At 34.9% G+C, this 14,529-nt stretch overlaps 1 protein-coding gene and 1 long non-coding RNA gene across 3 annotated transcripts; one reads left to right on the forward strand and one right to left on the reverse strand.

Annotated features, from left to right (window-relative positions):
* Positions 1-1,185: 1,185 nt before the first annotated feature.
* LOC149923400 (uncharacterized) lies at positions 1,186-1,968 on the reverse strand. Its single transcript, XM_090161618.1, has one exon. It carries the CDS (start codon positions 1,966-1,968, stop codon positions 1,186-1,188), a length of 783 nt encoding a protein of 260 aa, XP_090017744.1.
* Positions 1,969-12,817: 10,849 nt separating this feature from the next.
* Positions 12,818-13,902, forward strand: LOC149923401 (uncharacterized). Of its 2 annotated transcripts, XR_016477042.1 has the most exons (4): positions 12,818-12,860; positions 13,197-13,352; positions 13,422-13,530; positions 13,597-13,902. It is a non-coding gene; the product is annotated as an uncharacterized LOC149923401 (long non-coding RNA). The 2 variants fall into 2 exon arrangements; XR_016477041.1 differs by having other exon boundaries at positions 13,197-13,530.
* Positions 13,903-14,529: the final 627 nt, after the last annotated feature.

A 14,529-nucleotide genomic window follows, 5' to 3' on the forward strand; every position in this document is an offset into this window, starting at 1 on the left:
CAAGATCCAAAAAAATTACAGCTGTTTAAAAGAGTTGGATGCAAATGAACTTAGTGATGACGAGCGTAAAATCTCTTCCCGAATTGAAAAATTAGTAAACACAAGACTTACACCCCGGAATAAACGGTCATTTTTATCTCAAATTCAAGAAGAAAATAGTTTCCGTGCTGCGGCATCAGTGGTTGTTCGTACTAAACAAGTTACTCTTCCAACAATAACTGTTCCTATAGTGCCACAAATTCCTTTGCCGAAAGGGTTACTTGAAATACTGTATAGTGAAAATCTAGCTACACTAATTTCACATGCTTTGGCAAAAACACCTGATAGTTTAAAACTAACATTACAAAGTGCAATAACATTGGAAATGGAGACTCGTGATCAGTCGAACTGTTTATTGTGGAAGTCGGAACGCAAGGAGTGTATAACAGCCTCAAAATTTGGACAGTTATGTAAAAGGAAGAAAGAAGTAAATGAAGCGTTACTGAAATCTATATTTAACAGCGCAGATATCTCTAAGAATAAATACGTTCAAGCTGGTTTAAAAAATGAAACCGCTGCTACTATTAAGTATCAACTAATCCGACCGAACACCACAACATATTCAGTAGGCCTCTGTGTCAATCCCTCATTTCCAATGCTCGGAGCTTCTCCGGATCGGTTAGTCAATGAAGAAGGAGTAGGGTATGGACTACTAGAAATAAAAACATTAGCTAAATGCCAAGAATTAGGCTTGAGTATTAACACAGCTCTAGAAACTAAAGAACCGTCTGCAAACTTTTTAAAAATTGAAAATGATAAAATAGTCTTAAGCAGAAACCATCATCACTATTTTCAAATTCAGGGACAGCTCGGTTTAACAAACCTGGAGTGGTGTGACTTGCTAGTCGACTGTGGTGACAATAAACCACATTGTGAGAGAATCCCTTTTGATTCAAAATATTGTTATGAAAAAATGGTTCCTAAGATTATTTCATTTTACGCTGATCATGGAATATCATATCTCCAAAAGTCAAAAAAGTGAAAATTATATTGATCTCAGTTTAAATGTTAATGTTACTGTATCTCCAAAAGACAAAAAAGTGAGAATTATATTGATGTACCTGTATCTCATATATTTCAAGTACTTGATTTTAAATTAAACATGATTCATGTTTTAAGTGAATATTTTTATTTTCAAAGTTTATTTTAATCAACGTTATTTTCAGCAACAATTTCATTATTTCCCTGTTTGACATCAAGTAGAAGCTCGTTACAAAAATTTACAAGATAAACACAAATTTTCCACACCTTATTAAGTTGGTTAGGCATAGTATTAGGAAAAATGGTTGATAACAAGTGGTATTTTTTAACTATTCTTATGACTCTTTCAACGTGAATCCGTACACTAGCTATTTCTCTATTATTATTCAAAAATGGGGGCATGCTAAGTATTACTCCTTTATCCTTCAATAATTCATCAATAACGAACCCTCTATCCACCATTATACTATCTCCTCTCTCTAGTAAATTTATAATACCACTTTGTTCAGTTAGCTGTCTATCGGACATTCGTCCAGGTACCAAATCTGAAACAAAGCTAATAAAACCGTTAGGAGTAATACCGATTAGACCTTTGGCGGTATTATGGGTCTTATAAGATGACCATGTGTCACTTTGGGTTCTGAAATCGTTTGGTTTTTCTATAAATAGCTCTGAAGCATCCAAAATAAGACGGGTCTTTGAATACTTTACCTTGAATTCTTCAGGCATATATTCGTCAACTAAAGCTCGGGAAGGCCATATCTGTATTCGAGATAGTCTTTGATACAATAGATCAAACCACGTGATGCAAATATGAGAGATCGTTGCCACTGACACTTGAAATCTATAAGCCAAATCTTCTTCAAGGAGTCCTACTTTTAGGCGACACAATACCATGAATAGTTGATCTCTAAAGGATATAGCCATTGGACGACCAACATTGTCCATTTCAGATCTGTCTCACTTACGCTTATACCCCGAAGCCCCATTATAGAGTTGAAGTTCATTCAAATCTGGTTCAATAAATTGATATAAATCGTCAAAGCTTTCCAAGTTTTGGCAACCCGTGTAAAATTGTAGTATTGAATCCGAATGTGAAACTTTTTCCAAAGAGAATTTTTGAGACACTTTAAGATCCATTTCCAGTTTGCGGGCCTTGCTTTGGTATTCTAGGTATTTTACTCGTAGAGAAGAAAGACTCTCTGATAAAGCTTTGATCTCAGATTCCATTCCTTTAATTTTTTGGACATATTCTTCAACAGCCTGGTGTTGGGTTTTAAGTATCTCATTTTGATCTGCCAATGACTTATTAAGAACCTCAACTTCTTCGTAGTGTCCCAAAGCTGTGCAAAGATGATATATTTCCTGTTGTTGGTACCTAATAATTTCTGTTAACGCAGCATTACCGTATGACAGGCTGTAGTTATGATCTCCGTCATCACATTCATAATCATTACGCTTGTTTTCAGCGGTAGAGTTTACTTCCAAACTGGGTAAAATAACAGGGTCAATAGGTTCTTTCACGTCACTAATTTCCACCTCATGTGAAACGTCCACAAAATGATAATTAAAATTATCACCAAAATATTTTGGCACTTTATCCCTAAAATCTTTACGGCCACTTCTGTTGAAATGGTAACCGCAAACAGAATGGCTTTTTTGCCCTATGGGCATTCGACGTACAGGCGTACACCATGGTCTTTTCTCTGAGATCTTATCTTCATGCGCATTTAAGGTAATAATTTCGATCCATTTATTTCTCAACTCCTGATTTCTTGGGAATGTATTGAAGGTTAAATCTGGGTTTCTGAGGTTTGAACTGGTACACCCTGGTACACAACAACGGCGACCTACCATGATTATTTTCTGAAAAATAAAAAATAAATCTATTATAAACTGTACTGCTAAACCAAAGAAACATTAACATTTAAAAACTACATCCAAGTACTTAGTTACCATGCCTAAGGGTACCGAGCATTTAACTTGGCATAACTAAGCCTGGTACTAGTTCATGTATAAATTAGTTATTACCTACCTTTAAAGTTCAAAATGTTATGAAAATCTTGCGGTGATCTTCAAAGAATTGTCAAATAGCCCTTTTAGTAAAATTTCAATAACTCAATCGATTTGATTAGTTTATTATTAGCATACAAACTACTGAGAAAAATGTACACCTACAAATAATAAAAATAAAGAGATCCGCTTACAAATTCTTAAGAGTCCTGTAAAATTTCACCGCTTTATCTAAGCGCTTTCAAAATGACGTAGGGTATGACGCTGCAGGAACATGCTTTCTTCCACCCCATTTCCATGCCCCCCGACTTCATGGAAAGAACTATTTTAAGGCTTCTCATGGAGGCAGAGTTAATTAATTTCGTATAAAATTATCTTTCGGAAAAAGATGAAAACTAATTCCTTTAGAACTAAACGTATTACTTTTGCAGTACGGTATGCAACAAGTGTTTCCTTTTAATCAGGTACCTTTTTTGTCATGTTAAGGCTTAGCAAAAAACCGATGTTATGTTCGAGAAAAGTTTCCAGCTTTCTAATATTTCAACAAGCACTATATAAAAATTACTTATGAGTCCTGGCTGTCGGAAATATTACTTCTTGGCAATTTCTGGGAAGATGTTTTATTTAAGCGCCTATTGGGATTTTTTCATCAAGGGCCAAGCTTTCTCTATAACACAGTGTTGCACTCATTTTCTCATCAATAAAACCATTATCGATTTTTGTTTTGATCCACTCTTTTTGGAGTTGGGTTACATGCACTTTGATACTTTTTTCATCTTCTCCTTCAAAATCACCAATCTTTAGAGTCTGAAAAAGAAAGTAAAATCATTTCATTATATTATAAGTTTATAATATTTTTATAAGTATGACACTTCTTATACTTCATATGCAAAACGTTTACTGCGAGCTAGTAGCAAAAGACTCTATAGCGGACTTTAGCGCCTGCTTGCTCCCATGTCTCGCGTTGCCTTTAACAGCGCCTCGTTAGGGTGCGATTTTCTTAGTTATGACGTCACTCCGTTACTAGCTCTCAGTAAAATATTTCCCAATGAGACATACTTATTGAAGAATATTATATACTTATGATTATATTACATGGCGATTGTCCACAATTAAAAAGAGAATTAACTTACCCCCCGTTTAATTCGTTTTTGATGATTATTTACAGCATCGGTAAACTCGGTGGCTTTTCTTTTGCTACTTCTGGATCCGATGTCAGGGGCATTCTTTGGTGTTTGAATTTGTTTTTTAAAGCATGAAACCATGTAACCTGGAAATTTAAAAAACAATTATAAAAAATTATACTGGCGACCACAACAATGATTTACTTACACAGGCTTTGGTATTTGAAAGAAAGTTGCCATCATTGTCTCTATCACTAAGCATTTTGTACTTCATTGTAAGCCCTTTCACCACCTCTTGGTACTGATCATGTGATGGATACCTAAAATGAATAATTTTATTAAATTTCCGGTATAATTTTAAAAGGAATTCAAAAATATACAAAACATCCCACAAGAATTAAACTCTCATGGTGTAGCGAGATAAATCTTCAAATAGGGTATTGACTATTCGGCTTCTGTACCTTCGAAGAAGTACACTATCATCTTTTTTTTTATTAATTGCTCAATATCAGTTGCCAACCTAGGCACAGTGTAAACTAGAGGAAAACTGGGTCTAACTGGAGGACCAGAGCTAAAGTATTTTAGTCAATATTAATTGCTTGCAGCTAGTAACTTTCATAAAACCCATAATAAACTTACCTAGTAGAAGCTGGTAAAGCTATACTCTCGTCACTCTGTTTGCTTTCCGTGTCACTAGTATTTTCAACCGACGAATCAGTTATAAGGGAGACCTTCAAACGAGATTCATTTGTCGGAAGCGTGTCATCTTCTATGTCCATCCAGTTGTCATACTTTGGTTGAAAGAATTGCAATAATAGATTGTTCTCACAAGTTATCTTAAAAGTGTCTTTGATGTCTTTAATAGTTCCATATAGTTGGAATTTTCTGCTATCACCAGAAGTTTTTTAGAAACCCCATACGTAACATGGTATTCAGGCATCTAAATGAATAAAAACAACCAAATTAAAATTAACAGTATGTGTATGAAAAATTTAAATAATAATTTGATTTGTTTTGAGATAACTGATTTCAGAGCTAACGTGGCGATTTATAAACAAGAATTGAACCTGGTGCCCATTTACAATTTTAAATAAATACTTTGACCCTTTGATGAAAATTTAAAACACTTACTCAAACATCACTCCATTTGCTAAGAGCATGACGTAGTGGAACAAACAATTTTCCTTCTTTCGAATATGCTTCTAAAGCATAATAGCCATTTTTTTCAATACCAGGTTTTAATACCTTCCACTTATTAGCATCATAAACTTCATAGGCATGATAGTGACTATTATACCTCTTTGCAACTAAAATTCTACCGCAAATATGCCAAATTTCGCAACATTGAATTAGGTTTGTAATTTGTACATCCTCATTCTGCAGCAAATCCAACACAATTATTGTGTCTTTTAAATACTTAACGCCATTTAGCTGAAGTACCGGCGATTGATAAATTTCGGTTACTTCTTGCGAAGGATTTTCTTCTCGTAAGTAAAGTTCAATGTCAGAAAGAAGTTCTTGCGGCAAATCCAATGTACGAATTAATATGGACCTCCCCTCATCAATACTATCTGCTACTAAACCGTTATTTCCACTCAACTCGTATAACATTGCAGAAATTTCTGTCGTTTCGCCGCAGTTTTTGGAACATTAATACAATTTCTACATCTGCTAACTATCTCTTTGAAGTATTGATGCTTTGCTTCGTATCGCATAGACCAAAGCCTAATAAGAGGTCCAAATTCTGCTAAAAGCCGTGGATAGTGAATAAGGTAATGTAGTTTGGGGATAAAAATCTTTAATTCAAGTTCAGCGGCTTGCAAGAGAAAGTCGTCAATTAATATCTTAAGATACGCAAGCCATGTATTTTCAACTACAGGAGCGCAAATTATTTCAACTATATCCACTAAAATCAAATGGCAATTCCACTCTTTATTACGTTCATCAATTAGGTCTCCAAACATTAACGGGAATACTTGAAAAAAAAACATTGTTTTTGGGAAGCTGATCCACTAATGTTGGACGTCTCGTGAATAACACTTTCTGAGAGAGTACTAGGAATTTTAGTTTTGGTTATGGGTCCGTATTGAAAAGAGTTAATTCGGTAATTTATCACTTCTAATGTGAGAAATCCATCCTTTACAAACTTTATTAAAATAGAACGCAGAAATTTCGGTATGATGCCTTCATATATATCATACATAATGTCTGGAGGGAAAGATTGACTTACTTTAAAATACGAAAGTTGTTTGAAACAACTTTTTGTTTTAACTCCATACAAAGGCGCGTTTAGTGGGTTTTCGTCAACTTTTTTTACATGATAATCAAAAATGACTTCAGTTCTTAAGACATATTCCGATTCCTTAAATTTTCTTCCAATTTCGCCGTGAGACCCCATGCAAAACCGGCAAACACGGCCTCTTGAAAAGGATTTCATTATATCTGCCAAACTGTGGCTTGATAGATTATCACCGGATATAGTGAGAACCGTTCCATAAAATAATTCATTTGAAACTTTGATGCCTTCAGTTTCAAGCTTGATAATGTCATCTAGTAAAGGTTGGTACACTTTATGGTATCCATGTTCATTAAGGGCTGTATTTGAAACAACAACTAATAAGTAGATACTTGAGAGTTTTGCTGCGATACTTGGGAGGAATGTTCCCTAATGTCATATAAGTCATACTGAGCTTATGTTTTCCTTTTTTAGCTCCTAACGGATTTGCCACTTCGATTTCATCGGTGTAAAGATTTAATTGTAGCGCATTAGGCATTTTCGAAAACAGCTCGTGATGTTTAAAATTGGAACCACATGTCACATCTGAAATATACTCCTTTTCCACAAACGTTCTCTCCCGCTTTACTTCATTTAGTATGTCAGATTTGCTAAGCAAAAGTCGTAAAAGATCTAGTATTGGTATGTACTGAAAAGTCACGATTTTCTGTAACCCATTACGTCCAACTTCCTTTGAAAGCCCCAGGTTATATTCGACGGGTTCTATCATGTGCAGATTATGTTTGCAATACTTTTGCAAGGCTTTCGGACTTTTTATGCTTTTTGTAAAACTATCATTGACCACACTAGTTTCAATTTCAAGCGCTTGAGATAAAAGATTTGCTACTCCAGTTGAAAGTTTTTGAGCAATACCTATTGGCAATTTGTGTACTTCCCGTAATTCCAGAAGAAACCGAACTGCGTTGTTGCTCAATTGATTTAGAGATGAAGAATGTGCCTCATATAAATCTACATCACCTGATGTAACATCGTTAATTAAGTCATGATTATCTAAATTAACATCCCTTGCACTTTCCTGGGGCATAGTTTGTATATTAGAAAAGCGCTGAATGTTATGTCTTTTAACTTCATCTTTGTGAGCACGGTATATGTGAGTTTTTAGACCAGCATACGTTTTATAAACGTTGGGACAATTTAAATGGGACATGCAACATGTATTCTCAGATTCGGTTCATGACTGTGAAGATTTCTGACATGGGATAAGTATGTTTGTAGTGTAATTCTCTTCGTTCGACAAATGGAGCATTGGAATATTGGCCGTTCCATAATGTAAAGAGCTAGGGCAGACAGAAGTATCAACACAGCAGGCCCGTAGCCAGCGAGGGGGCCTGAGGGGGCCTGGCCCCCTCAAAAATAATTTGTGCCCCCTCAATAAAAATCTGAGAGTGCCCCATGGTGCCCCTCAAAAAGTATCGGTGCCCCCTTAAAAATATCATTGTGCCCCTAGAAAAATTGAAAAGTAAGTAAACAAAATCAATAAAATATGTCCTATTTACATATTATATTTAGTTCAGTCCAACTGTACAAAATATATTATTACCTTTCGTGTACCTCGCTTTACTATATTAGTTTCCTTCCATGTGCGCCAAGTTGAAAGTTTAAGCAGATACAATAATATTTGACGTAATCTGGTACCAATATTGATTTGACTATACTAACTAAGGTTAATTTCCCGTAGAACTGTAGTCTAACTGCTAATGGTTGTCGTCGTCGTCGTTTATTCAGTTGTATGCAACTATTAATGGCCGCATATTTCACTTTATTCCCTTCGTGTAGTTCTCAGTTTACAACGGCTTTAAAAAAAGGAGACTTATAGTTGTTTAACAGAAGTCATAATAAATAATTTTAACAAGAATTCAGCAGATAATTATAGGTACTAATCTATTAGGTGTCAGTTTCTGTTACTTAATATTTTCAAAGTTCGTAACAATCAAAACCAATCCCAAATTGGGGCAATCGTTTGAAAAGTAAGTTTATATTTGTGCTATTGTTACATGATTATCGTTCATTATAAAAGTTATGATAGCAAAACTATTCAATGTGCCTAACATATTAGCAATGAAAAAAAACTAAACCTTTCACGTTAGTTTTGGTAAAATATAACAAACGGTAAAAGTTAGGAACAGTGTCAGTAATAGTCCTATTTATAAAAAAAAGTTAATTTTTTTAAAAACAGGACTATTATTGACACAGTTCCTAACTTTAAATAAAAGGGTTTTAGTAGAAAATGCGAGGGGCTAACCACTCTTAGAAAGTCTGTACACCGGATTACGCTTAGATTAGCACTGCCAAAGGCAGGGACTTCAAAGATTACGCGTAATCCCATTAGTACAGTCAAAGGTACGGCTCTGTACACCGATTACGCGGAGTGATCTGCCCCTCGAGAAAATGTCTTAACGTAAAGCGAATGGCGATTATTATCGGAAAAGAAAAGAGATGCCGATGTAGAGGCTTCTAAATCCAGTAAATTCATCGTGTTTAAATCATTTCTATTTCAATATAATTAAAGTAGTGTGTAAAGAATACTTAAACCCTTGCCCTATCCTTAAAATAGTAAAATAAAAGTATTTTTTGTTACTTGTGGTGAAATTAATTTAAAATTTATTTGAATAATATAATTAATTTAGTTAAAGTAAATTTTGACATTCGCAACACTATTTATAAAAGTTAAAAGGAACCACCTATGGACTGCATTGTAAAGGATGATAAAATTGGCGAATAAGTAGATAAGTCCATAAAGAAAAGGGATAATAAAGCTAAACCCTAAACAAATTTGAAATTTATCCCTTTTCTTTATGGACTTATCTACTTATTCGCCAATTTTATTATCCTTCACTATTTATAAAACATACGGTTCTACTTTAGTCTAAATCTGGTTGGTGTTCGTCATGTACCTTGCTATACTATTCTAGCAAAAATGTTGTGGTAGACTTTCGCAGATCTATCCTCTCTTAAACGGCCGGGTTAAAGATCAGCACCAGTCTCTTCTTATATTATACCGATACATATTAAAATAGGGGAAACTAACAATATATCGGTATAGATAATTTAGATTGATAATTGTAAAACGTATTTGAAATGCATACTTATACAGTAATGGTGCGTCGCTGGGTGGCGTGGGTGCACAGTTGTGAAGTCAAGAATTAAGCCTAATGAGGTTTAGCTAACCCTGAAAATCAACAATTATAAATATACTTTAATACTGATATTTTAAAAAATAAGAGCAAATTTAGACTTTAAACATGTTAGACATACCTATTTCTGTAAAACAACGTTTCTAATTTTAATAAAACTTTATTTAATAAATCAAAACATCAGGCTCTTGCGTGGAGACACGCACGAGGCTAGTACTTTTACGAACCTTGCACACGACTCACGAGGTACTTCTTGTGTTGCCAGGTCTGAAAGATGAAAAACCTCCGGCGGTTTATTTTGAACTAGCGTTCAACATTTTAATTGGAGAATTAACCTATACTGGTATATTCTGGAATTCCCTTTGAACCTTCCTTGGAGACTGAACCTCATATGGTTCATTTTTTAACTTCTTGTGAACCTTAATTAGAGTATGAACGTTAGATGGTTCATTATTGAACTCTAATTGCACCTTTTTTGAACAATGACCCTCAAATGGTTCATTTTTGAACTACTATTGAACCTTTTTCGTAGAATGAACCTCCGATGATTCATTATTGAACTATAATTGCACCTTTTTTGAACAATAACCCTCAAATGGTTCATTTTTGAACTACTATTGAACCTTTTTCGTAGAATGAACCTCCGATGATTCATTATTGAACTATAATTGCACCTTTTTTGAACAATGATCCTCAAATGGTTCATTTTGGAACTACTATTGAACCTTTTTCGTAGAATTAACCTCCGATGATTCATTATTGAACTATAATTGCACCTTTTTTGAACAATGATCCTCAAATGGTTCATTTTTGAACGACTATTGAAACTTTTTCGTACAATGAACCTCCGATGGTTCATTGTATGTACACTCTGTTTGAAAAGTCTTCGACAGGTGAAATTTTTGCCCTCTTTTTAATTCTGCTAGAAAACTATAATAGATTGATCGATGAAACCAATTGCAACTTTTATCTATTTTCCAATATCTTTCGTTATTTATCGGTTTCGTCCGCCAAAAATTAATAGTTTGGCGGGAACCCTCAAAACTCATTTTTGACACCTTTTTAAATATTGGTTCTACGGCACTGACTCGCCCGTTTTTGAATTCACAGTGGTCGGTTCATATTTAGAAAGTGGAAAAATTATCCCTCTACAACCAACGGTTGAGAAGTTATCGCGTTTACAAACTTTCGTCGAAACTAGGAAACACCTAAAATGCATCAAGCGATTATAAATAACGCAACTTCGACGAAAATTTGGAAACGCGATAACTTCTCAACCGTTGGTTGTAGACGGATAATGTTTCCACTTTCTAAATATGAACCGACCTTTGTGAATTCAAAAACGCGCGAGTCAGTGCCGTAGAACCAATATTTAAAAAGTTGTCAAAAATGAGTTTTGAAGGTTCCCGCCAAACTATTAATTTTTCGGCGGACGAAACCGATAAATAACGAAAGATATTGGAAAATAAATAAAAGTTGCAATTGGTTTCATCGATCTATCTATTATAGTTTTCTAGCAGAATTAAAAAGAGGGCAAAAATTTCAGCTGTCGAAGACTTTTCAAACAGAGTGTACAATGAACCTTAATTGGTTCAATACTGAACCTTTTTAAAAAATGAACCTTCGAATGAACCTTTTAGAATAACAGTGTATGCTTAAGTTTATAACAAGGTAAGTATTAAATTTTTATATTTTAGTTTGTAGATATATTATTTTAGTTTGTAGATATAATACATTTACACTAATAAAATATTTAAAGAAATAAATTAGTGGTTTTTTTTTGTAACTCATAAATCCACCACACCCAAAATACCGGGGAAGTTGGTCTTCTCCATGAACCTAGTTTCAATTTTTAATTATTCATTGTTAGGCCAATCGTTACCATTCAAAAATTTTATAATTACCTCAACTTAATAGCTTCCCTATCAACAGGGGTCTGTGGAAACTTAATCCACTTGGGCATTAACACTTGGTTAATAGCTGTTGTTACTTGACGTAAGCAACGACTGACCGATGGCTGACTAACATCTAAAAACAAATCCTGCCCAATAGCCTTTTGATAGCAGCCTACTGCTAAAAACCGTACAGCCACTAACACCTATAAGGTACAAAATGGTTAACTTATTTTATTATTAATATTATTTAATACTCAGCTTAACTTTGAGTCTACAGGGAGATCCGTTCCTCTTTGGCCAGAGTCATTAGACTCCAATGAGTCCCTCAGCTCTTCGCAAATCTCCAGATTAGAAACTTATCTAACCTATAAACAATCCCCTAAACTAAGGTTCAGAAAGCTCAAAAGCTTTAGAACGGTCCTTAATAACTCTTCCTTTCCTCCATCTCCACCAGACGCAAAAACACCCGAGCTGCAAAGCTGCCATTTTGAAAATACCGCGATTCCCAGCTGAAAATGACGTCATAACGATAACAAAACGCGATTCCGACACCCCCTGTCGTTATAATTCGGTGGCGATACGGCGATGTCCAAGTGAATTTTGGGGACAAGAATAAGGTTTTCACCGGTCGATGTCGTTATGGCGATATTTTATCGATTTCGCCATAACGACATGGCTATCGCCAAGACAAGAATAGGCCCCCTGGAACGGGCCCTTAGTGTTTATAAATTTTCGTTTATATTTTTTGGGTTTTTTTTTGGTTTAGTTTATTTGTGGTTCTATTGATATTTATTTATTAAGTCACCCTCCTTCAAACGGAGCCAACGTGAATGAGCTAAGTTGCGTAATATTTTGTGTATAGCAATAAAGAGGTGTTGTACATCAAATTTCCATTGAGAATCCTAATAATTGTCAGTCAATCCACGGCCAACTTAGATCTATGTTCTCGCTGCACTCGCACAAGAAGGCCCGCCAGCTTGAAACGACTCAATGTTAACGAGCGTATGAGAAATTCACGTTTTACGCGAAAATATTCCGCTTGGGGCGCCAAAATACGGGAGTACCTTCCTAATGCTTTCCTATGGGAAAATATTTTGTAAAGTGGATCGCTTTTCCGAATCTTTTTCGTAACTTTACCGATTTACGTCATTGCCGAGTTTCGTATATGATTCCCAGCCTAATATCGTAATTTTCCATCATTTGGTTCGTTCACAATCTATTTTTTAAATCGGCGATATTTTTAAGGCGAGGAAGCGTCCCCGCAATCCCGCATCGGATTTTAAGCCTTGCAGTCGTCTCGCGCGTATTATCACGGCCAAGGTATTATCCAAGGATATACGGTGCCTCGCAGCTTGAACTTTGGAATTAATTCGACCAAGTAATTTAAACTTTCACATAAAATCTCCTAGTTATGTTATATGTTAAATCTCCTTGTTGTATTAAAAATTAAATCTCCTTGTTGGGTTAAATACTAAATCTCCTTATGTTATATATTAAATTTCACCTAATATATATTATATTTAAAGTTTCAAGACTTTTCGACTAATTGGTTTGTATTTGAGTTGTTTAACCTTTTAAAATTTTTGAGAGATGTTGTGCATCAAATTGTCCAAAAGAGGGGGAACTAACCGATTTACAATATTTCTAGCCAATATTTCGGTGTGTTGGTGATCTGCACAATCACAAACTAATACAGGACGGTTTATCATTTTAGGTTGTAGCAGAGACTTCAATTTTTTAAGTATCCCTGATGTTGGCAAGTGTGGTAGTGCAGCTTCTACAAAATTTTGAATGGTCTCTTGTGTAGCAACAAATGCTCTACTAGGGTACTGAAGATTTCCAAGATCAGATCTACTGATGAGTCCAAATAGTTGAGTCTGAAGCCGGTATACTGATTTCCTTGAAACTACATATTTCAAAAGCACCATCTTTTTCGCAGTAGCGGAGAATTACTCCTCCAATGTACGCCAGGGTGGCTTGTTTGATGGAAACTGGTCTGTTTTCAGGAAAATCATTCAATTGATCAAGCAACATCAAAATGTTATCTGGTACGATTTTTGTGTAGTCATATTCGTCTTCGGGAAAGATGTCATAATCATTGAAAATTCTTTCAGTTTCAGGCAATCCCAATATTGGTGTGAGGCTGTCTTGTCGCACATTAGCTCCAACAAATTTATTTAGTTTTTTCGAGCCACATCTCAAAATGTTTTCTACTACTGCCCTTGCATCCATTAAATCATTTCCACCGGAAGATTGCCTGATGTTGCAGAAAAACATTTCAATGCAATCGCTCGTTAACTTACTGGTAAGTATGAAATGGAAGCCATTCTCAAGGAGATATTTGACAGATGCAGTGGTGGATTTAGATGTTAAAATTAGGTATTCTAAAGTTTCTTTGGTTAGTATATTAATTTGGTTGTCTTTTTGCACGCGAATATATTTAATAAAAGTGTTTTCAAGCCAATCTAATCTTTCATCAGTTATTGAAAAAAAGGGCATTTTGTCACTATTTTGGTTTTGGAGGTAATGACATCGATTTCTGACATTATGCATGTCGAACCATTTTTTCATAATTTTTAAATATTCAATGGTGGGCTGACAGTTTTTGAATTTGATAGATTGTGGATGTGAAAAGCGGTTTTCTTTTAAAAAATCTAATGCAGTTATTACTTCGACAGAAAAAATATCTAGAGCCCGACCAACATTAATTTTTTCTAAATTTGTGGGATATACATGCTTTCGCGTCAATTTTTTACTTGTTTTGAATCTCATATTTTTCTGCAGCTCAAACAGTTCTTTAATATATGACCCGAAAATGTCATCTGGTTGTTCTTCGCTTGCTTTTGCCTCCAACAATTGCGATCTGACATTTTTAATTGTGACTTGGGTCAAAACTAAGGAATAGTTTCCTGCTACTATCATTTGGATGCAAAACCTCTGCTTTCAAAATTCGGGCACCTTCAGCAAACCTTCTTAATAAAGCGACATTCGTTTTGGCATTGTCAGCCACAAACCTTAGAACAATAAAGGCACATTTCTCAACTTCT

Source organism: Leiobunum rupestre, chromosome 10, assembly GCF_980474605.1.
Source record: "Leiobunum rupestre chromosome 10, qqLeiRupe1.1.hap1, whole genome shotgun sequence".
In the NCBI taxonomy this organism is placed as follows: Eukaryota; Metazoa; Arthropoda; class Arachnida; order Opiliones; family Sclerosomatidae; genus Leiobunum; species Leiobunum rupestre.

Coding starts and splice junctions, on each gene's coding strand:
- LOC149923400 (XM_090161618.1), bottom strand. CDS start 1,968: ATGGACAATGTTGGTCGTCCAATGGCTATATCCTTTAGAGATCAACTA.